This window comes from Fistularia commersonii, chromosome 12 (assembly GCF_037954325.1).
Source record: "Fistularia commersonii isolate RoL2024-O1a breed Wild chromosome 12, RoL_Fcom_v1.0, whole genome shotgun sequence".
NCBI classification, from domain to species: Eukaryota; Metazoa; Chordata; class Actinopteri; order Syngnathiformes; family Fistulariidae; genus Fistularia; species Fistularia commersonii.
The window spans coordinates 4,614,259-4,639,381 of NC_141295.1; the positions used below are offsets into that span (position 1 = coordinate 4,614,259).

The 25,123-nt window shown below is 47.7% G+C and overlaps 1 protein-coding gene across 2 annotated transcripts; it reads left to right on the plus strand.

Annotated features, from left to right (window-relative positions):
* The first annotated feature begins 1,288 nt into the window (after positions 1-1,288).
* Positions 1,289-23,795, plus strand: meis1a (Meis homeobox 1 a). Of its 2 annotated transcripts, none has more exons than XM_086156497.1 (13): positions 1,289-1,534; positions 3,535-3,767; positions 3,923-4,064; positions 5,232-5,282; positions 5,363-5,413; positions 5,692-5,838; positions 7,120-7,231; positions 12,433-12,578; positions 16,701-16,777; positions 20,040-20,098; positions 21,002-21,091; positions 21,675-21,785; positions 22,702-23,795. In XM_086156497.1, exons 1-12 carry the CDS (start codon positions 1,523-1,525, stop codon positions 21,734-21,736), a joined length of 1,182 nt encoding a protein of 393 aa, XP_086012623.1. In that variant the 5' UTR covers positions 1,289-1,522; the 3' UTR covers positions 21,737-21,785; positions 22,702-23,795. The 2 variants fall into 2 exon arrangements, with proteins under 2 accessions (XP_086012623.1, XP_086012624.1); XM_086156498.1 differs by having other exon boundaries at positions 1,374-1,534; positions 21,678-21,785.
* The last annotated feature ends 1,328 nt before the right edge of the window (positions 23,796-25,123 follow it).

Below are 25,123 nucleotides of genomic sequence, written 5' to 3' on the forward strand. Positions count from 1 at the left end.
GCAAACAAAAATTAAAAAAAGAAAAAGCTATATTTGGTAAAACCAAAAACCAAAAACCAAAACAAAAATGATCAAATGGCCATATGTGGTAAAAGGTCATGAATATAAAGAAGAAAATGACCATATTTGGTTAAAGTTGTAAGGTGAATGAGGAAATAACCACATCTGTTTAAAAACTCTAAATGAAAAAGTAAATGCGTGGAGAAAGTGTGAATAAAAAATGACAAAATGATATGACAAAATGTATGGATAAAGCATGGAATATAAGTGAGGAAATTATCATATCTCGTCAAATAAATAATAAAAAATAAAAAGTAATGAACTAAGAATAAAAATGAGGACATGACCATATAAGGTAGAAATCTCTGAATGTAATTGAAGGAATGACCATACTTGGTAAAAACCTCTCAATAAACCTAAGGAAGTAGCCATAGATTGTAAAAAATAAATATAAATAATAAACTCTGAATAAATATCTAGACATGACCATGTTTGGTAAAAACCTCTGATTATAGATGAGGAAACAACCATAATTAAAAGTTATCAATAAAAGTTAGGAAATTAACATATCCAGTAAAAATAAATAGAAATAAAAAACTATGAATAAAAATCTGGACATGACCATATTTGGTAAAAAGCTCCGAATATAATAACCATATTTGGTTAAAAAAAAAACCTGGATATAACTGAGGACACAATCATATTCAATATGGAAATTAACATACCCGGTAAAAATAAATAGAAATAATAAACTATGACTAAAAATCTTGATATTTGGTTAAAAAAAAAAATCTCTAAATATAATTGAGGAAATTATCATATTTTGTAAAAAAAAAAAAAGAAAAAGCTTTGAATATAACTATATATAAAACTATATATAACTATATAAAAAGTTAAATTATGATTAAAAATCTGGGATATTTGGTAAAAGCTCTGAATATGAATGAGGAAAATACCGTATCAGGTAAAAAAAAAAATTAATACACTCTAAATACTAATAACACCTTATTTGGTTAAAAACGAGAAATAAACCATGAACTGGTTAATATTGCTGTCAATAAAAACAACCTAGATATGCGCGCTCCCGCCGCACGGTGGCGCGCTTTCAAACGGGAGCGAGCGGAACTGCTCCTTTAAGCGCCCCTCCCCTCCCCACGAACGGGGAGGGGAGGGGGTGAGGAGGAGAACGGGTAGGGGAGGGGGGGAGCGGCGATGGCCGTCCGACTCACGCCGCGTCTTGTGCGCAGACGGTGCTCTGAGCGTCCCTGCGTCGGTTCCCCGGTTCCCCGGTAGATCCACCGGAGGAAGAGGAGGAGGAGACCGAAGGAGGAGCGGCCGGGCCGGCTCGGCGCGGCGGCCGGGTCCCCCCCCCCCCCTCTCCTCCTCTCCCCTTCCCTTCCTCCACCGGATTCGCAACGGATTTACCCGTGAGGCGCTCCGGTACCGGGACGTGGATGAGCGCTGGTCCCCGCGGGGGTGAGCCGGACGTCGGGCGGACTCGGAGGCCCCATAGGCGGGGACGATGGCGCAGCGGGTGCGTAAAAAACAACCAAAACAAAACAAAACAAAAAAGTTCATTTCCCATCCTTTCTATCCGGTCCGCGATGAAATTCTCCAAAAAAAAAAAAAATCAAAATAATCAAACTTTTAATCTATTTCATTCTTGAACTAATTTAAATAAAAGCGGAGAAAGGTTTTTTTTTTCTGTCGATTGTTTCCCCATTTTTATTTTCATTCAGATTTTTTTTATTACGCTCGTTTAAAACAAACACCTGCGGGTTTCGACAGGCGTCAAATCGAATTATTATTTACTCATTTAAACTACATTTCCGATCAATCCAATCACCTATTTAGTTATTTTACCGATCGACGAATGTCGTGATTTGTTTTCGACTTTGCAAAACACGCACGGAGTTCCCGTTAATCTGGAAATTAAAAAAACAAAAGAAATGAAACCTTCACCTTTTGAATCAAACATTAAACTTGCATTTGTTGATATTTTCTTTTTCATCCGACTTTACCTTAATTGTTGTTTTCCCATGTTTTATTCAAAAGAAAAGTTAAATGAAAAATAAAAGTAGTTCCCCCTTTATATTTCCCGTCGGTCCCGGACCGCGTCCCGGTCCCGGTCTGTGTTTCTGTATTTTCCTACTTTAAGACTGATCGAAGTTTCCGAACGGGATCGATTATAAGTTTTCCCAAAAAAAATCGAACGCCGTAATGATAATTGTAAACCGAAATAAAATCCGTAATGTTAATTACACTGCGCGTTTTTCATTGCTAAACTCCACGATGCGAAAATTTAATTTATTTCAATGAAACTCGGTTTTTAGTTCACTGGGTTTTATTTCGACTGAAAGTAAAAAAAAATGAAACACGAGGAACTGAAAGTTTTCAAAAAAATCCATCCTTCTATATTAACGTATATATAGAGATATATTTGGCCTCGTTTTAAAGTCAAATTAAATAGCGTATGTATGTTGTATATGTGTGTATGTATATAGATGTATATATCAAAGGAAAGATAAAGTCACAAACCTTGGTGACAGGAGGCTCAACAACTCTACATTAAATAAACATCTTAATCCTCATTCGGTTCAGGGACTTTTGATTCTTTGAGGATAAAGTTGCATGTTTACATTTCCAAATAATACGGAGATCAAAGTTAAAAACGTTTTAAGACTTTCAATTTATCCCAAAGTTAAATGTTTAATTTGGGGAGGAACAAAAAAAACAAAAGAAACTGAACCAAGTCAGATTTTATTCTCTCCAAATATTTGAAGACATTTCTTTTCTCGATCTGCCTGGTTTCGGGTAAAACCCCAAATATTGCCGTTTGTTGTTTTTGCAAACGTCTTGTTTAAATTGTATTTTTATGTCTAAGCCTCCGGTCTTTTCCGAAGCGGTCTCTTCTTCACCTCTACCTCCGTTCCCCCCTGACCCCGGTCCAGGTCAGGGGGGAGACGGCGGGCCGGCCACCAACGTGGCTCGGAGGTCGACGAAGGTCCGGCTTCTCCTCGGAGCCCGTCCGGGCTTGATGGATGGGCCCTGGAAACGTTTAGGGGGCGCCGCCGTCGCGATCTGGAGACGTTTTCCGTAATCGACCCACGAGCTGATAATCTGTGGATCGATAATTTTATCTGCGTGTGTTTGTTTTTTATATCGCTGTCTGGACTTTCTATCGGTTTTCTAAATTCCCCTGTCGTTTCACTTCCGCTTAAACATCACTATCCATCGATGAGTTTATTATTTGATTTTCTCCGCGACCGTGAAACAAAAACAAAAACGTATAGCGGTGAATTAGCCGTTAGCTCCCCCTCGCCCCCCCTCCGTCACCGACTTGTCAGAAAGTGACCCAGATTTGAAGAACAACAGGCCGTAACGTTTCCCACAACGTTATCGCCAAACATCCGCGGAATGCGTCTGGAGAACGTTTTCCCCCTCGGCCCGCGATCCGAGACCCTGACGCTTTATTTCGGGGCGCGGGCTTCCGGAAGGGGGTCAAAGGTCAAACCCGTCTCGTCTCCCTTGCAGTACGAAGACCTGGCCCACTACGGGCTGGACGGGGTGGGCGGGGTCTACGGCGACCCCCATCACCCCCACCACCCCCACCCGCACCACCGCTCCCTGCACGCCGTGCACCTGGCCGCCGCCCCTTCCGGCCCTTTCCCGCCTCACCAGTACACCCAGACCTCCCACGGCAGCGGCCTGGCGGCGGCGGCGGCAGCGGGGGACGCCGTCAAGAGGGACAAAGACGCCATTTATGGGTACGGTGAGAAAGAAAAAAACCCGCCCCCCCCCTTGGATGGGGAGGTTCGATCATTCGTCAAGTGTTTCATAATCCCGCGATCGTTCCTTTCGGGTCATCAGGCCTTTCGGGTCATCAGAAAAGTCGGGCTAACTCCGTCCGTCTCTCCTCCAGACATCCCCTGTTCCCCCTCCTCGCACTGATTTTCGAAAAATGTGAACTGGCGACGTGCACGCCGAGGGAGAGCGGCGTGGCGGGAGGCGACGTCTGCTCCTCCGACTCCTTCAACGAGGACATCGCCGTCTTCTCCAAACAGGTACGGCTGTGTTTGTAGATGCTAACCACTTTCAGGAATTGTCATAGCACGATGAATTCAGTGGGGAAGAGATGGCAGCAGCCTGGCGTGAATGCGTTAGCGGCTAACAGGCTAACGCAGCAGAAGCTGCCGTATACTTAACAATCCCTTTGACGGGATTTAGACTTCGGCATAAGCACCTAAAACAGCGAGAACTGGATTATAATTCACCGGTCGGGCAGAAGCGCAGCTCTTTAGCTCCTCGAGCTAAACTTGCTAACGCCACCTTAAATTCACCGTCGGCGTGACAACAGATTCACCGCCTGCGGTCGGTTTCGGCCGCGAACGTCGCCGCTTTTGACTAAAACTAGCCGGCGCTCGGATCCCCGAGAAGCAGGATATACGTCCCGCTCTGCGGCAAACAGACAGCAAGTAGCTGGAGAAAACAGTGGAACATATAAAGAGCCAAATATTTCCCCGGGGACTTTGGCTGAGAGCAAAAGCAGAGCTGAAAGTGAATATTTTACTGGTATTTAAAAGACAGACATAAACACAGACGACACTCCGCCGCTGGATGTGGAAATATGAGCGACTGTTAGCCGAGTGCAGCTGCACCTGAGACCCCGAACGTCGACGCGCCTCAACGGGGGGTTTGAAATATCCCGTGTAGGATTCGGCGTTTTAACAAGCGCGGCGGGGACGAGGCTCAGGGTGATCGGCGGCCGGTTAGCTAGTTAGCCGGGTGACATTGTCCGGGACTTTGCGAGGAGAAGCTTTACATTGAGCTGCCTGAAAAGCACCATAAAACCGGTTTATTATCATTATTCTAATTAGTTTTTCATTTTCATTCAATTATTCATTATCTACAGCTTATCCTGCACTTGGGGTTGCAGGGACGCTGGAGCCTTTGGGCAAAACCACTGCGTCGCCATGCCAACGACAATAATAATAACAACAACGATAATAATAATAATGTAGAAGCGATCAGATATTAATTTCGGGCGCACGTCCTCATCGGATGAACAGAAACAAAACTTGATGCTAATTTGGCCGCTACGCCCGCCACTAGCACGACTAGCTAACGGCTAAGATATACGAGGCCCTTCGGCGTTAGAAAGAAAAAGAATAAAAAAGACAAATTAAAGGATAAGGTCTTGTTTCAATTTTTTTTCTTTTATTCGATTCTAGATCAGGTCGGAGAAGCCGTTGTTCTCGTCGAACCCGGAGCTGGATAATTTGGTGAGTTGTCAACATTGAAATACCTAAAAGTTCTCTTAGCGAACCATCAGGTTATTCTGTTTCTTTTTATTTCTGTGCAGATGATTCAGGCCATACAAGTCCTGCGCTTTCACCTCCTGGAGCTGGAAAAGGTGGGTAAACCTGTTTATTCGTCGACCGGCTTAGTTCCGAGCGGCATATGCCGTTTAATCTAATGTAATGAGGTCGAGGCAAAGACGTCAACATGCACGGCTAATCCGGGCCTAATCCCCATCTGAAACCACTGTAATCCCATATTCCTCGTCTAAGACTACTTTGCAGTCTCCGCTCCGTTTCCTCACATCGGATCTTAATTGGCTTATTTATAGAAACCGGACCGCCGCCGTCGGGCTTTGTTTTTTTTTCTTCCCCCCCCCGCCTTCACCTCCAGGTGCACGAGCTCTGCGACAACTTCTGCCACCGCTACATCAGCTGCCTGAAGGGCAAAATGCCGATCGATCTCGTGATCGACGAGAGGGACGGCAACAAGTCGGACAGCGAGGACTTCGGCAGGCTGTCGGGGAACAACGGCGATCAGGTGAGGCGTTGTTGAGGAAAGCGGCGAAATCGGAGAAACGGCGCACCTCCCGGATGTCGCCGATGAATAGAATTATCAATCGGGTATTGATCGTCAGGACTCGGTGTGGACGCCAGCGGTTGTGACATCGCTGGCTACAAAACCAGGAGAATCTGGAGAGCGGCTGAGCGGTTGTTTCCAGTCGTGTAGAATCGCAAAGGGGCTGGAAAAATCAAAATAGAAAAGAAAAGAAAAAAAAAATGGCGGCGAAACATCCTGGGGAATGATTTAAGCGCATGAGTCGATAACGCTGCCCCATCCAAAGTCCAACATCTACCTACAAGGACATGATCGTAAATCTGACTCTTCTGAAAAGGAAGAACGGGCCGGGGAGTAAAAGAACAGATTCCAGCCCCGGCGGGAGGAACAGATTAGCGCGTAGCATCGAACCTTCCCCTCCCCCGGCCCACCTGTCCGTCAAATTTTAGAGACAATGTCTGGAATTGTCCTGGAAGGAGATGGATGGACGTGAGCGCGCTCATCTCTTTATGCCGCTCGACACGTGCTACGTGCTACGTGCTACGACGGTTAGCGTGCAGGAAGCTAATACAGTGCAACCTTCGGAGTTTTGCGAGTTTGGCGCTCAATTAAATATCCCCATTGAAACTATGAATCTGTTCCAGACCCCCATGGTGTTGCTACGTGATTTATAGAAGAAAAATGGACTTAAAAAGTCATTTTAAGCCATCAAACCGACGCCCGTTTATATCTTCCGTCACCGTATCTCTAGCTAGCAACGTTCCTTACTGTCTTTAAACGCCACGTCTGTGTCAAATGCTCATCCCGCTTCTAACTCAGATCTCAAAGCAACAACTCCGGAAAACTCCGGAGTCGACGCGCCCGTGAGTCAAGGATTGAACGGCTGATAGCATCCGGGACCGAATGTGGAGCTCCCTTCGGTCGAGGAAACCGTCAATTAGAGCTGGCGTCGGAGGTTTGGTTGCGCCTGCGGGCGTGAGGAGTGAGGAAAAAGCGCTCCGAACCGTCACCGGAGCTCCCGTCGGCTTTTTAAGGCTCCATTTTCAGGAGCGTATCGGGTTTCCCGTCACCTGCCGGCCCAGCGGAGTGGGCGGGGCTTCTTCTAGCTTTCAACCGAAAATGGATATTAGCACATTTGAATCCGCGTCAAGGTCCTATTTATGATACTGATAAAATCATCATAATCATCACTGTTTACTTTTCCCTTCGACGCTATTATCGTGGACCGAAATACCCGCTTACGATCTCGCCTCTCGTCCGTAGACCTCGTGGAGCAAAGATCACGACGACGTGGCGTCCGTCCGCTCCTCCGGGACGCCGGGGCCTTCCAGCGGCGGCCAGACGTCTCACAGCGGCGACAACAGCAGCGAGCAAGGTGAGGGCGGCGGCGCAAATGTTAGGTTTTTATCGGGATCGCGTAAAAAAAAGAAAAAAAAAAAAAAACGGGAAGTTTTGGCTTCTCGAGCCCCAGAACACCTGGAGATTACCGGCGGAAAACCCAAAAGCGAGAACTACTCCGCCTGCGTTGTCACGGTAACGCCGTGGTAAGCTAACGGTAACCGCGTTAGCGCGCGGCAACGTTCATAGCATCACTCAGCCATAAAGTGTTTTTATGCAAGTGTGATTATTTTTGCATCGTTAACATAAGTGCACATTTCAACGTGTGCGTCCGTCTGTGTGTGTGTGTGTGTGTGTGTGTGTGTGATTAAGAGGGAGGCTTCATTCAGGGTGGCAAAGGTTTTCTGACTTGCTGCAGTTTGGAAATAAAGGGAGACGTGGAAGGGAAAGAGGGAGTGAGAGGGTGATGACGGCTGACGGACGGAGAGATGGGCTGGAAGAAAGGGAGCTTTATGCCCCTCGCGACACACACACACACACACACACACACACACGCACACGTTCGTACGGCAGTGAGGATATTAATCACCCGATTCCCCCTGGTGTGTTAAACCGAACCCCAACCCGCCGCTCACCGGAACCACGGCGACGAGCCGGAACCCCAGAAGCGGCCTTTGAAGGGGTCTCGGGGAGGCGGGGTCGGCTTTCTCCAAACGTCCTCGCCGTGGCGGCGGGCGGCTCACAAAGATAGCTGTGTGAGACCTCTTGCGCCGAGGGAAAGATAAATAGCGAGCTCACACACACACACACAGACACACACACACACAGTGAGACCCATTAAATAGGTTCATGTACATTCATATTTTCAACATGTGTAAATAAATACTGAGGAAACACTGTTAAACACCCGCATGTGCTGAAGACAGACAGACACACACACACACACACACACACACACACACACACACACACACACACACACACACACACACACACACTTGCACAGAAAGCCTCATTCGCATGCGAGGAGTGTATTTCTGCTCGACTTGTAAAGACACGCTTCGGAGGAGGTGAACTCGCCATCCATGCTCCCCCTCCCCAAACGCACACACACACACACACACACACACACACACACACACCATCCGACGGTGTGTTTTCCGCGAGTCTGACGGAAGCTTCTTTTCGTTTATCCTCGTTTTTTTGATGCTAAGCAACATCAGGATATGAACGCCGTCTTTACGTCGCTAGCGATTTATGCTAGCTGATGCTAATCATGGCTAGCTAGGCTAGCAACTAGTAAACCGCGCATGCGGCGGCTTCGAGAGCATCCCGTTCAGACTCGTCAGTTTTTGTAGAAACGGGTGTAAGGAAATGCGGATTCCCATTTGACGTTAGCTTAGCATAGCTGCGGTAGCGGGTGCTGTTTCTAGAGTCAGCCGTCGGTCGCTTCGCCGATTCCTTCTTTTGTCGCGCACGTTCTCTCCGCTGCCACGTTCTCCGACCCGTGGCTTGACCCGATTGGTCCGCTGAGGCAGGAGGCGGAGTCTAAACCTGCGCAAGCCACCCCCTTTTGGCCATGAGAAAGAGTTCTTTGAGTTTTCCGTCCACGAGCAACCCGTCTGTTGCAAAACACACATTTTATGTATCTTACAGCTGCATTTGTTGTATTTGATAGTAAAAAAACAAAACAAACAAACGACAGCGACAAAGCGAAAAGGCCGCACGGCTGTAAATAATCTGCAAACACACGTGTGCGTGTACGCCGCGAAAACTCGATCCGGTTTTAAAACGCAGCAGCTGCTCCATACCGCTGGTCCTGGGCCAGTGCTTTCTGCTGGCGGGCCAACTGCAACAGCCCCCCCAACACACACACACACACACACACACACACACACACTTTACTGACCTGCGAAATAACCAGCTGACGTGGCTTTAAAAAAAAACAAAAACACGGCAAACCACCTGACCCGCTGATGGAAGGACTCGGGAACATCACGGATCCGGGTTCTTGTTTTTTTGTTTGTTTTTCGCACGTCAAGCTGATTTAGCTTCGCGAAGTCAAAGAGAAACTGCCGATGAATACGATCAAATATGATGGAAAAGGGAAAGTTTGGAGAAAAAGTCAGTTTGTCTGAACTTTAGCCGACCGTACACACATATATACACGCTCACACACACGCATGCACCGTCTTCACGTCAAAGCGTGATTCATAGTGGAGGAGGCTGAGGGGCCGGTGAGTCATTTCAGTGTTTAATATCCTGCTGGCCCGGAGCCTCGTCGGCGTTCATTAGGCTTCAGACGCGTCAGGCTCCGCCTCCCGGCGTCCCGGGGAGCGCCGATCCACCAGGGGTCCGACATCTCGTTCCTCCCGGGGATTTTCCCTCAATTCGTCAATTTGGTTGTTTTTTTTTTTTTTTTTTTTTTTTACAAATGCGTTGGCGTACAAGTCCTCTCCAGAAGGAGGCGGCGACCGAATAAGGGTTTATAAGCGTTGGGGGGGGGGCGTTTCCATGCCAACACACCATGGGTCCCCAATATCTTTATTTGTAGTTTATTTCCATCTTTTCCATTTTTCGTCGCGAAGATCGAGGGATGACTGTAAAATTGGAGCCATCGGAGCCCACGTAACCATAGCAACGATGACATTAACATGCTTTGACTCTTGTGTGTGTCTTTTTTTTTTTTTATGAACCTCCTCCAGCTGTTTGCACTCTAAATAATCATAATAAGGTATTTATAATAATGAATAATAATAATAAATAATAATAATATTTAATGTAATAATACTAATAATAAATAAGAATAAAAATACTATTTATGATGATAATAATTCCCTGTTAATAAACGTGAGTGCTCAAACGTCCCGCCGTTCTCAAGCGGGTACATTTTCTTATCAGGGTTGTAACTTTTTTATAATTTATAATAAAAAAAAAGTTTTACATTTTCCAAATTTTTTGCTCCCGGATAGCGTCCAGTTTTAATTTCGTGTAGTTTACAGCTTATATCACACCCGGTGCGTTTTGCTAGCTTAAAACCAATACGATCACCGAATCCGAAATTTAGCCGATGTGGTTTTTAGGGGATGTCGGAAATTAAGTTTCGCTCGTCGTCTCTACCGAGGGTTTGGCGTCAGATGGCCGGTTTTACCCGTCATACCGGTAAAGGATGAGGGATCGACCGCGGGATGATTCCTCAGCACACTTAGCACACTCGCTAACATTAGCCTGCCAATGCTAGCGGTTATCTGCACTTTCTCGGCTTGTTGCACCCACTTTGCAAGAAAACCGCTCGCTTTCGAGCTCCACCGCTCGCCGGTCGAAAGCCCCCCCCCCACACACACACACACACACACACACACACACTCCGCCCTGCTGGGTTTGGACGCAAACCGCTGAAAGCTGCCTGGTTTTATAGCATCTAGTGTGCCTCTTTTAATGAGCCTGGTTTTCTCTGCCGCACCCCCCGTCTTAACTCGCCGGGCCAAAGCCGGGGCGTCGGAACCCGGTGCCCCAGCCGGGGGTCGGGGGGGCTCGCGCCGCCTTAAAACAAAAAAAAAAAAATAGGTGGAAATATTCATAAAAATGATGCTTTACTCTATAAACAAGCTCTCGGCCTCATTAGGGGCCCTCCGGCAGCAACGTGCCCGCGGTTCGAGACGAGAGGCCGAACACGGCGGCGGCGGCGGCGAGGAGAGGAGACGGCTCAGGCGGCAGATGAGTCCGAGTTTCATGTTGCGATCGTAAATATCAGAAGCAGCTGCGCGGAAACGAGATGACGGGCGGAGACACAACTGGCAGCCGCCGAACAAGCGACGATAAAAGCGTCAATGTGGAAGGAGAGGGACGGGTGATGCGTTCAGGCCCGGGCGGACGAACCGCCACGCAAACAGGACCGTTTTTCTAATCCGAACCTCTAAAATCACATGATTCAGTTGCTTCTTTTTTTTTTTTTTTTTTCCCCCGAATGCACTTAGACGCACCATCTGCAACATTACATTACTGCAAAGCCATTCCTTTCTGCAGCTTTCATTTTGGCGACTGTGAGAAGATTCGAAACAAACCGCCAGAACTTCACCGCATGTGTGTGTGTGTGTGTGTGTGAGGAAATGACTGAACCTGCTCTCTGCTTGACCCGCCTCGGTATTAAAACAACAGACCGGACTAGAACTCCTGCAGCCCTTCGTCCTGCTCCGGCTCCTCCCCTGCGAGGCCGCCGCCTCCACGGCTGCACTTTGTAAGGAGTGTTTGTGCAGGGTTTTATTGGCTGAGGTCTGCTGGAAGAGGCCTCACCGGAGAGAGAGGCTTTATTTTCCACCACATTTCCACTACGGACCATTTCTCTTCGGCCGGCGGAGGTGGGAGGGCTCTCGGCCCGCCGGCGACCAATCGGGCGCTCGGATAAAAATGACCTCACGCTTGGAATAAACAGAGAACGAGAGAGAGAGAGAAACCCGAAACAGATGAAGAATCAGCTGAAGGTTCCAGTTCGAGAGCGGCCAGAAATGTGCGATTATCTGAAAAAAAAAAAAAAAAAAAAATACAGAAAATAGGAAAAGAAAACTCTGGGAAAAAAAAAAAAAAGCAAGAATTTTTGAAAAAAAAAAAAAAAAAAAAAAAAAACGTCCCCGCGTCTGGCCAGCCAGGTCTCCCAGGACGGAGGCCGACGGTGTTTATGTTCTCCTCGATGGCAAATTAACACCGAGCCGCGGCCAACGGCCTCCGCCGCCGCCGCCGCCGCCACCGAGGCTTCTCCAAAAAGGCTCCCTAGAAGATGTCGTTTTCCTTTCCTGCAGACGCGCACAGGACGGGCCAATGTGGTTCAAATAAAACATTTTTATATCGATATTTATTTACGTGTCGATGCTACGGGAAGGACTTCCAGAGGGAGTTCATCACTCCGCGAGGCACCTTTATCACCGGAGGGACACGTTTATTACACAGTAATAAGCACAGCAGCAGAAACTTTTCCCTCTCCGGCCCAGAAATCGCTTCTTTTTTTTTTTTTTTCTTTTTTTAATATGAGCAGATCCGATCGAGTCCAGGACGTTTCGACGTTTTTACGATCTTCGTCCGGGGACGAATTACGGGAATCGGTCACGGCGGCGTGGACGTGCAAACGTCCCCCCGGTGGCCGAAGCGCGGAACTGCAGCGTGAACCCTCTGGGACTTTTAATAATAAAAAAGAAAAAGATCTGGGGTCGATTATCCGGCTGTTTCTTCTTCTGCGTCGTCCAGGGGACTGTCTGGAGAACGGGATGGCGTCCCCGAGCACGGGCGACGACGACGACGGCGACAAGGACCGGCTGCACAACAAGAAGAGGGGCATCTTCCCCAAGGTGGCCACCAACATCCTGAGGGCCTGGCTGTTCCAGCACCTGACGGTACGTCAGCAGGGCCGCCGCAATTCTGCTCCACCAGCAGGAGGATCATCTAAACGTGTGTGTGTGTTTTTATTTTTTTCCCCTCCAAAAAAAGCGTCTACTTTTTTTTTTTTTTTTTCGGAGGCTTGAACCGGTGACCTATTTTTTTTTTCCGTCCACTTCGGCTCCTTTTGAAGTTGACCTCCCGCGACCCCCGTTTCTCACCTGCTTCCAGACCTGGGAGCGTTCTGCTTCTCAGTGCTCCCCGGTGACCTTTGACCCCAGGTATTTCAGCTGCCGGGTGTCGGGACGGAAGGAGGGAGGGGTGTAAGTAGGACATTTGTAGTTTTCTACCGTAGTTTTCGCCCCCGTCCCGGCGTTCCCCCTGCAGCGGGCGGATTTTTGAAAGCGGCGCCGGAGGGCCGACGGAAGCTCCGCCCACGCCGCGGGATAAAAAAGCGGCGAGGGAAGACGTGGGCAGGGACGTTGAAAGGAGGCGAAGGCGTCCCCGAGCGCTTTAAGAACATGAAGGAGAATTCGAAATCCGCCAGTAAATATTTATCACTCCCTTTAAACCCTTTTGATTAAAAAAAAAAAAAAAAAAAAAATCCAACCCCAGAAGCGCGCGCGCGTCCGATCGCCATGGAAACGCAGCGCGGGAAAAAAGTGATGGCGCAGAGGTAAATGAAAAATTTAGATAGAAAAAAAAAAAAAACCCTCCCTCCGCCTCCGAGTGGCTAAATGGGTCCGGGCTCGCCGGGGGGCCGAGGGGCCTCTGCCAGGATCCCCGCGCTCAACCTGGTGGACGCAGTCCTGCAGCAGATGGGAGCCGGTGTGTGTGCGCACGTGTGTGTGTGTGTGTGTGTGTGTCTGGAGGTGGAGGTTGTGTGAAGGGCAACGGCGGGACATTAAACGCGAGAGTGAGCGAGGAAAAAGCCCGACATTGTTGGATTGGAAGGGATTTCTGCGGCGCTCAGGAAACGTGCTGGTTATTTTTCCCGCTCTTTGTTTGTTTGGCCGGTTCTATTTCTCCTCCGCCTCCGAGGTCGTTTCGGAGACTCCGTTTTTTGTTTTTATTTTAAACCCGACAAGTTTGCGTGACTTTCAAGCCGGTTTCCTTTTTTTTTTTTTTCTTTCCGAAATGTGCAATTTCTCCACGTTTCAGTCAAACATCCGTTCACTCTGCGTCACCTCAGCCGAGGCGTCGCCGCTCGTGACCTTTGACCTTTCGAGGAGAACACACACCCCCCCCCCTTCCTGCCGCCGCCGAACTCGATGTTTCTACGAAAAACTGGGAAACTTTATTTATAATAAGCGTGTTTAAAGGTCAGAGCTGCCTGGACTTCCTGTGTTTAAACGCTGGCGAGAAGCAGCTGCAGTCATTCAAATATCGAACACTGTGTGCGTGCGTCTGTGCGTGTGTGTGTGTGTGTGTGTGTGTGTGTGTGTGTGTGTGTGTACGCATAAACAGCACACTGGCTTGTGGTTGGCCTTTTACAAGCTGTGGCTCAGAGGAGGCTGCAGGAGTTTGTAGATGACTTCAGGGGAGTTAACACACACACACACACACACACACACACACTGCTAGTTTCCCTGTCCTATAGAAGGGGCTGCAAGGCATCGTCCTTGTTAGCATAATTAGTGTGTAATTTTCCCGCAGATGTTATTTGCTTCCTTAAATGACTTTCTTCTCGAACAGGTGGGGAGAATTTTTTTATTTTTTTTTTCCTTTTCGCACGCGGACGCCATTTGCTCACGGTTGATCCCGCCAAACCCCGGAAAAAAAAAAAAAAAAAACAGAAACACCAGTGCGAAAAACACCACGGCGTGAGATAGCAGGAAGCTAGCAGTTAGCCCCTCCCCTCCCTCACTGAGTATCAGGGGGTCAAAGGTCACCAGGACACCTCCATCCATCCATCCATCAGCGGTTGTTTACTGTCACGGGGATGCAGATGTGGCCGGTATGCAGGCGCTGACATGTGCTCCACACACACACACGCACACACACACACATGCATAGCTTAAATTTGAACACATGGGCGAATATCTTATTTTAATTTCCGATTGTGATTTTTTTTTTTTTTTTTCAATAAGTTAAAGGGCATCTTGTCTTCTTGTTAGCGCGATGCGGCGTCGAAATCGGACCCATCGAACGCAGCGGTTGGAGGAGTTCGGTTAAAAATAAAGGCCTCTGTGAACGGCCGCCCCGTGGCTCCCTCACCCCGCAGCGAAAACATCATCCATTACCTCTGTGACAGGCCCCCCGGAGACCCCCGGGGGCCCCGGCGCTCGGTGGGGGTCGCCTTTATTGATCCCCCCCCCCCTCGCGCCCCCCCGGCCAACACACACACACGCCCAAAAATGTCCAGCATGTGGTCACATACATCACGCCGCCGCCTTTCTTCCCTGACAGCGTAAATGAGCGCCGGTCAGATAATAAAGAGGCCGGTGGGGGCGGACAGATGGAGGGGAAACTTTGAGGCGTCTGAGGGACGCTGAGGCAAACAACAACAACACACACACGCACCCACACACACACACACACGCGGGCGGGCATGAAAAAACGTGCATTTGAAGGAAATATTTTCCACAAAAAATAGGTGCGGCCTCGTCCACAAAAAAAAAAAAAGGAGAAATCCGCCGTTGAGTTGATTCTGAATCGACTGTGTGTGTGTATACACACACACACAAACTCCTCAGCATATAAGTAGTAATTACAGTCTTGTAACAGGTTTACTGGTTAAGTTAAAAAAAAATAAAAGAAAAACACCTCCAACCCCCCCGGGTCACAGCGTGAAGCAGCGTGTGTTTGAAGGAGTGTAACATGCGTTTACAACCTGGTAATGAACTGTGTGTGTGTGTGTGTGTGTGTGTGCGCGCGCGCCCGCCTCCGTTACTGTTTATGAGCCGATGAAACGAGTCATAAAGATGCACTTGCTGTTCGTGATAAAACCCCGATCTCTGAACTTTGCCAATTATTATCAGTCAAATGATTTTTTTTTTTTATTTTCTATTAATATTTAAAATTGATAATTTATCCCTTGATCGGCTGATCGGCAGCTCTTCAAATGGCCACTAGGGGGCTTGAGAGGCTCTTTCATGACCAGAAATAACAAGTTAAAGAAACACACACACGTATGGTTGATGCTAAAAAGAAGAAGCTCCTTAACGTTGCTCAGATTCCTCCAGACGGACTGAAGAGGTCTGGACCAGGTCTTCGCCCTTTATGGAGCTTTCCGGAAGCTCGCTAGACGTGGTGGAAGAACCTAGCCGCCCCTCGTGGGCCTCCGGAGCGCGGCCAGGGGTCCGGGTGCGTCCGCCGGCCGGTTATCTGGGTCAGGGCCGGGCGGCGGCGAGGTTCGGCGGCAGCTGGTTCCAGTCAGCGGAGGAGGAGGCGGCCCTCGCCGCCTGTCTGCTGTTGCAGTGAAAAATGATTGATGGTTCCCAGAGCGGCGCAACCTTTGGTGAACCTTCCTCCGGCGAGCGCCGGCGCGCTGTTTGTTTAAAGCCGATGCCAGTATCTCGTCGCGTCCACAGATGGTTCGTTCTTTTGTTTCCAAAAAATCCCCGAGCTTCTTTTTCTAGCCGCGCTCGGCTTCGTCCGGCAGAAAGACGTGCGTCGTCGACATCACCTAGCGCATCATCTAGAAGTGTAGCGCCAATAAATCCGAAAACACACCGACGTACCGGGTCGGTTTCATCGAGGAAAATCGAAGAAAATAATGTTATTATTGGGTGTGAAAACCCTCCGCCGTTCAAGTAAGCACATGTAAAACACACACTCAGACAACACGCGGCGTCCTGGGGATCGAGCCGCAGCCTCGGGCCTGTTCTGACTCCCTGACTGTTTGTGGAAACAAGCCTGAACGCAGCCCAACACACACACACACACACACACACACACACACACTAATTAACCGTCCCCTCTCCACTTGGCTTCCCCCTGTAATTGGCTCAGCACTTCTCTCAATTAATTATGCTTCATTTCATATCGCCCTAATGAGCGCCGCCCCGCCTTCGCTCCCCAGCGCTAATTAGCCGCAGCTCCGAGGCAACGACGACAACAACGGCAACGACGACAACAAACACCCTCGTGATGTTTTGCTAGCGCGCTAACCCTGGGTTTCACCCCCTCCTCCGCAGCACCCGTACCCGTCGGAGGAGCAGAAGAAGCAGCTGGCCCAGGACACCGGCCTCACCATCCTGCAGGTCAACAACTGGTGAGTGTGCTGCTAACCGCTACGCTAATGCCCGCTATGCGTTCGCCGCCGCCGCGGCGACGTCCCCGTGTCCCCCGTCCGAGCTGGCGCGGCGCCGTAGCCAGTGTGTTCTCTCGGGTCATTTGCCAGGCCTGATTATTTGGTCGTTGCCGTGGCGACGCCTCTGGAGCAGCTCTCGGGCTTTTCCCTGATTCTGCAGATTTGGAGCGAATGAGCGAGCGGCCGCGAGGTTGTCGGATCACGTGCGCATGTGTGTGTGTGTGTTTCTGTGTGTGTGTGTGCTGGTTTACAAGCACACTTGTTGCAGCGAAGGTCATTTGTTCATGCGACAACGCCGTTCTTATGCAACAGCTGAAAAACATGTGCATCCAGGTGGCTTAGCCAGTTAGCTTAGCATTAGCATGCTAGCCAGGTGGAACTCACCCTTGCATTCCGCTACATAGTAATATTAAATTCTGTAACGTTTATAATAAATACAGCTCGATCTACTTTCTTGAGCAAACTGCTCGGTACGCTGATTTCCCGAGCGGCCTCATTAAATTGCACGTTTTTCCGTTTTAAACACGAGGCTATTCAGGGATTTTAATCGCAATAAACCCATCGAAATGATGCCGAAGTGGCAACGTCATGACACCGATTGTTAAAAATAGACGACCTCCCGACTTTCCACATCTGACCACGGAGTTGCAAGCAAACACTTTAGAAACGTGTGTTTTCTGAATGGAGTTCAGGTGTGAAGATTGCACGATTTCCCAGCAGGCATGGTTGTGAACGGAGTGTGTGAAAAGTGTACGGGGGGGGGGGGGGTACACCGACCTGAGAGCCGCCGCGCACTGCACATGCTCTGCACACGTTTCTTTTCATCTTTTGACCCCTCACACACACACATGCACACACACGCTCACACGCGAAACTTCACAAGAAATGACGGGGTTGTGTGTGTTGCTCAAGGGCACATCGAAATGAGCTGTGTTTTCACATTGTTGTGATTTGAAGCTGTCAGAAGGGGCGCATCTGTGTGTGTGTGTGTGTGTGTGTGTGTGTGTGTGTGTGTGTTGTGACGGTGTAAATGGCATTTTCAACAGTTGGGCCACTTTATTTGAATACATAGGGGTATGGCAGGGGGAGGCTGGGGGGGGCAACTGACCTGAGAATGACTGTTTGGTGTGTGTGTGTGTGTGTGTGTGTGTGTGTGTTATGGGGGGTCATTTACAAGCTGTGTGTGAGTGTTAATGGTTTGTCTTTGTGCAGCGCTGCTTTATTTAAAACTGCAGCCCCCGTCCCGCCGCGCCGCCCCTCCTCTTGTTTCTGTAACAGAAGAAACAATCTCAGAATGAGTGATAAATCACGGGACAAATCTCCAAATGTCCCAAATATTATCCGGAAAATTATGAATTTGGGTTTGATTGGATTCGACCCTTCACGTGTGCGAGTGCAGAGCGGCGAAACCCAGTTTAGTTCCCCTTTATCAATGAGATTGATAAAGTCTATCTTATCTTATCTTATCTTATCTTATCTTAAAATGACCTGAAAGCAAAACATACTTAAATTAATTTGGGAAAATTAAATTAAATTAAATTAAATTAGATTAAATTAGACTGCTATCTATTTATTTGTGGATGTATTTTGCTATCTTTTAATTGTCTCTCTATATTTATATTCATATTCATTGATACTATAACTGTGACAAAAGAATTTCCCCTATCGAGATCAATTAAGTATATCTTATCTGAAATAAAATAAAATAAAATAAAATAAAATAAAATAAAATAAAATAAAATAGAATTAAATTAAATTAAATTAAATTGAATTAAATTAAATCAAATTACAATTGACCATATAGAGTGCTGTCTATTTATTTGTGGATGTCTTTTGCTATCTTTTAATTGTCTCTCTATATTTATACTCATATTTATTGATACTGTAACCAAGAATTTCCCCTATGGGGATCAATGAAATATATCTTAAATTAAATGAAATCAAATTAAATTAAAAAATAATTTTCCTTATAAAGCAGTAGATATTCAGAAAAAATTGTTTTCCAAAAAACAGGCTTGAAATTTCCCGAATCACCTTCAAATCTGAGAGAAAAGAGGCAGAAACCTTTTTTTTTTTTCCACATTATCCTCCTCCTCCTCTTGTCCCCTCCACCTTGCCTCAGACCTCCTCCTCCTCTTCGCCCTTTTCACTCCCCTGAAAGACCTCTGTGGCTTTTGTTTCCCTGAGAAATGAAACCTGGTTGCCCCTTCCCTCCTCCTCCTCTTCCTCCTTTTTCTTAAGGAGCGGCGATGGATGGGCCTCCTCCTCCTCCTCCTCCTCCTCCTCCTCCTCCTCCCCCGGCTGCAGGGACATAAATCAAGCGGGAAAACCGCAGGGCTTTAACAGCAGGGGCAGGTCAGGGAGGGTCTCGGGGCTGAGGAAGACCAGAGCGCTCCTCTGCGGAGGGAGTTACCGGGGGAGGTGAAGGGTCAGAGGTCACGCATACCAAGATGACGGCTTTCAAGAAGGACGCGAGCGAACGCACCGCAAAAGGGTTCGGCTTCTGGAGGGCGGTTCCAACTTTTTTTCCTCCCTCCGGCGTTTGAACCGGCTTATTACCCCCCTCCCGCTCGCCCGCGTAAAATAACGCCGCCGCAGTAAAAGACGCCGTAAAACGTGACAACTGTTATCGTTAGCGGCTAATTCGGTACCTGGAGACCTTTTTCGCGGCGAGCCTCCGGAGACGCTAACCTTTATGTTGAGGAGCTCTGTTTAGCATCGATCGTTTAATCGCGTATTAGAAATTGACTTATCGTGTTTTTCGGCGAACGGCTAAAGCGGCTTCATCCCGGGACGTCGATGAGATTAGCCAGTCGGGTGGTGGCGCTCCGTTTTTCAGCTCGTTACTTTTCAAATAAATGAAACTTCTCAATTAAATCGGAGGATCTCCGTGTTAGCTTTTCGTACTCATTAATCCCAGTTGATAAATCCGATCATTAGCGGTTTAACATTTGAATAATTGGCCGTGAAAACAAATCCACTTTACGCAGCTCCGTTCAATAAGTGGCTACGTTTACTTCGGATAATTAGCTTTCTTTCGAGCCGCGTTCTATAAAATCGGTATCTGGAATAAAATCATCACGAGAGTTAAAATTAGCTGTTTCATTTGCTAAAGTGGCTAATTTGATAGTTGGCTACTAGCTTAACATCCACGTCTGTTGTTCGGTATTTCTTCCAGCTTTAAAACGTGTTAAAAATATTTATCTTATTTGTTTTTTTCCAGGTTCATCAATGCCAGACGGCGAATCGTCCAGCCGATGATCGACCAGTCCAACCGAGCGGGTGGGTACGGCCCATGTGACGCGTTTTTGGGGAAATTTAAACACACAAATATGATTTATCAGACGATCGCGACGGCGAGTTGTAATTCTTTTTTTGCACCGGATTATAAACGGAGGCTGGAAAAGGACGCTTTTGTTCGGATCCGGTTAAAAGTAGCGAGCGCCCGTCCGTCGGAGCGTCTCGCGGCGAGTTCAAGCCACCGGAGGGGATTGAAAGGCGGGATTAGCGCCGGACAAAGATGCTAATCGCCCGGACCGGCCGCCCCATTCAGCAGTTTAACCCGGGATTAAATCTAATGGCGGCCGGAGCCGAGCGGAGCTAAAGATCCCGGAGCCTTTTGGTCCCGGGGCTTTGTGAGCCTTGACCCCGCGTTGACTTCCCGCACAATGGCTGCCGGCGGCGGCGGCGGCGGCGGCGGCCCGAAGACCGGGCTGTTTTTAAGATGGCCCGCATGATTCCCCCCGCGGGGCGAGCGGCGGCTTCGCTTCACTTAATGCGCTCTCATATTTAATTAATCGCGCTCCCCCTCCTTTAAGATTCAGACGCAGAACGTTCTAAGGAGGTTATAAACAAGCGGGAAGGAGACGAGGGCCTTTTTATAAACTATCTGATTATTTCAAGACTGAAGCCTGTCTATTTATTTGTATTAATCAATATATATGATCGATATATATGGGCTTTCTCCTCAAAGATGTGATATTTAGGACAGACGTCTCACTCTGCTCCGAATAATAAGGACGGGCTGACTTTGACGAGAGTGTGATGGGACGTGCAAGCGGACCTGTGTGTGTGTGCGCGTGTGTGTGTGTGTGTGTGTGTATTCGTGTGTGTGTGTGCACCACAATGACATCATCACTGTGGGACAGCAAGCAACGTGATAATTACAACCTCTGGTCTCTGCAGTGAGTCAGACGGGTCCATACGGGCCAGATGGTCAGCCAATGGGAGGCTTCGTTATGGACACACAGACACACATGGGAGTCAGACCAACGGGTACGCACACACACACACACACACACACTCACACACAAACAGATTCCTGGTGAAAGACTCACACGCACACACATACACACTGGCACAGTTACATTCCTGGTCAAACACTCATAAACACACATGGTGAAACATACAAACCAACACACACACACACACACACACACAGATTCCTGGTCAAAGACTCACACACACACATACACACACACAGATTCCTGGTCAAACACACTCACAAACACACATGGTGAAACATACAAACCAACCAGACACTCACACATTCACACACACACGCAAACACAAAGATTCCTGGTCAAACACTCACAAACACACATGGTGAAACAAACAAACCAACACACACACACACCTACACACACACACACTCACTAATTTGCAAAGTGAAGAAAACACAGACTTGCCAGCATTTCATAAACAATTGCAACAATGGATGATCTAGTAATAGCCAAAGAAAGGTACGCGTGTGTGTGTGTGTGTGTGTGTGTGTGTGTGTGTGTGTGTGTGTGTGTGTGTGTGTGTGTGTGTGTGTGAGGGGAAAATACGTCATGTCTGATTCGTGATTGTCCCCCAGCAGGTCCAATGGGAGGCGTGGGGATGGGGATGAGCGTGGAGGGTCAGTGGACCTACATGTAGCAGCACCAGGACCTTCAGCCCCAGGAGCCGGCGTTACCCTGGAGACCCCGTGAGTCCCTGACACACACACACACACACACACACACACACACACACACACACACACACACACACACACACACAATGTAATACAGGGGATACCACGAGGAAGAAAATTACCTGCACATTGATATTTGAATGCTCTACAATATTACAACCAAAATACCTCCAAGCTACAAATAACCACAGATTTATCAATAAATTCACTCTAAAATAGCAGAAAAATAAAATAAAAATCACCCACATAATCACAGAAGGGGTTTAAACGCCTTTTATTCACACTTTGGGACGGGGACAAACGCCTGGAGGTTGGAACTACAAATGAGCAGGTTAAAAAACTACAAAAAGCAGAGAGCCTGAGGGGAAACAGGAAGTGACAGATAGTGACAGGAAGTGGCTACCTGGAGGACACTTCCTGTCACACAGGAAGTTTAGGGATGATACATGACGGTTGCGGTATCTGATAGGAAGTAACAGGGATGTTGCAGGACTTTCGTCTCCCGATGAGATTAATGGGATTACAGGGCGGATAAAAATAACAAAATGTTATATTCACCTCTTATTGTTGATGATTTCTCATGATTGTTACGATAATTATAACAATATTTATAATAGTTGTTTTTTCAATTTGAATTAAACAACTTGAATAAGTCAATAAACTGAGATGCAATTAAATTGAAGTTAATAAATAGACACTTTATAGCCTTAACTTTGACACCTTATATTTTATTAGTATTTATTATTCTCCCTCCCCCCTACTATTATCTATTATTGTTACGTTTTTACTTGAAACTCTGGCACAACAATTTCCTTCGGGATAAATAAAGTTGTTGTTATTCTTATTCTTAATCTTATAAATCAGATTTTCCTCCTTTTTTTTTTTTTTTTGGCAGTCTTACCAGCTAACGTTTCCTTCCTCTCCTCAGACGTCCGCGGGCGGCGTGGAGCGGGACCCCACGCCGCCACGACCCCCCCCCCCCCCCCCCCCCCCAAATCCCATCCCCGCCACCATTTTAACCCCTCGCCGCCACCGGCGTCTTCGCCTCCGTGGACTGGAAACGCCGGAGGTGGAAAAACCTGACTGACGCTCGACAGCCTGGAGGATTTTCCGTCAAGCGGGAAGCGGCGAGATCATTTCCCGCGACGTCAGAGGGGACGGGACGACCGCCGCGGACGTAGTCCACCCGCCGCGGCTTGTCTGGACTACAAATATGGACGCCCAGGGGCACAATTTGACACCAGCAGAACCCCAAACCCCAATGGACTGGAAGCGGATGTCTGTATTTCCTGAGGCCTGACGGACGCCAACTACACTTTGTGTAATAACTACGCAGAATGTAATTACTACTCCGTGTGTAGTAACTCCATACCCTGTTATTACTATGCATCGTGTAATAAGTACATGCAGTGTATTTTCTACACATAATGTGATTACTACTAATTTGTATTATTGCATATTGTGTAATAACTATGAATTTTATATCACTACGCAACGCTTAGTGACTGAGCGTTGTGTACGTAACGCGCACTATGAAATAACTACACGTTTTCCTATAATAACATACAATTTTCCTGTGTAAAAAGTAAAAGTCTATCATTTTGTAGAAATCTGCTGCACAAAGTACACATTTTTGCAAAGAATTAGGCCATTTATTGGCGCCGTTTACGGTTTATTTCGACATTATTGGCCGTAAATTGTTCATAAAAGAAGGCAAATTTGGGACTCGCCGGACGTGCAGCAGGTTATTACAAAAAGCTCAACGTTATGGATGGATGGGGCGTTGTTATTACACGACGTGTGGTTATTACATGGTTACTACACGGCTAATCGGGACACATGAGTGTTTTATTGACTCTTGACAGATGTGCGGATTCAAGCTGCTGCCTTTTATAAATGGTGGGATTCACTTTCACACTGTGTTTGCCCCCCCCTCCCCCTTTAACGGCCCCCGAGCCTCACCCCCCCTTCACACACACACACACACACACACACAGCTTTACAATAAAAAAAATAGCGAAACCGCCGTTTTTCTCAGTTTTCCCCGATGGTCCTTTCTTTCTTTTCCTGAGGATTCCAGTTGATTTTAATTGAAAATCATTTTAATTTGCCATTTTTTAAGCCCCCTTATGTTCCCTCATCAGAAATACTTTTTAAAAATATTTTTATGATTTTTTTATTTCTTCGTTTCAACACAAGTTAAACCAATCCCATTTTTTCATTTTTTTTTTTTAAACTCCCACGCAGGAAGCTGCAGGTGGACTCCAGGTCAAAGGTCAAAACAGGAGAGAAAGGACTTTTCTCATCCTTTAATTGAATTTCTGATTTCAGAGAGTGAGATTCAAAAACGTTTTTTTTTTTTTTTTCCCCTGGAATTTGACTGAAAGGGACAGAACTCGGTTCGAATGCAGGGATTAGTTCCCCCTTTCGCCCCTGAAAGGCCTCGGCTTCCCCCGCGACCCCACCGACCCCCCGTCCCTGACCTGCCGGGAGTTTCCTAGATACCCTCGGTTTTCAAAACACCTCATTTATCCTCTGAAAACTCATCAGTGACTCTGTGTCAGGGGAACCAGTGTGTGTGTGTGTGTGTGTGTGTGTGTGTGTGTGTGTGTTCAGCTCCTGTGGGGGCGGCAGGGGGGTGGTCGCCTTCTGAATGTGCAATTTTCCGCCGTTTTTAATGATATTTTTGAAGGCGAAAACACCGGAGGGAACGGGCGCCTGATGTGAGTGACAAGTGGCGCCGCCCTCTGCCGGGGGGAGGCGGGAACCGCCTTCATCTGCGGCCGCACGGGCAAATGGGATGCGATGTGACGACGGCGGCGGCGGCGGCCCGCGGGGAGTGCGGCGTGGTTTCCAAAAACACACAAAAAAAACAAAGTGGGGGTGTAGCAAAATAAGATGTGAGAAGGAGCGAACGCATGGCGGGAGAAGGAAGTTTTACATGAAACCGAGCGTTTGCGGCGTTCATGGGGACCGGAGGGGTCAAAGGTCGGTGTCTGTCAGCGCCAACGCCAAAAAAACACGGGCGCAAACATTCAACTGCACAGACCGGGTGGGGGATTCCAAGGAGACGACAAGATCCTCCTCCAGGTCTGGACCGTGACCCGGTGGGCCATCAGTCCTTGGCGAGCTCCGACACACACACACACACACACACACACACATGGAGTCGACTAATTTATTGCCTTTCATTAAAAACTCGCTTCAGAAGGAATGAGGTCTGTTTCCTTAACCCTTTGACGTCCTCGCTGAGGGACAGAAAAAAGAAAAAAATGGGATTTTATTCTCATAAGTTTGTTTGTTTCACTTTCATTCTTATGTTTTCTTAAACAGAAAAATTTTTATTTTGT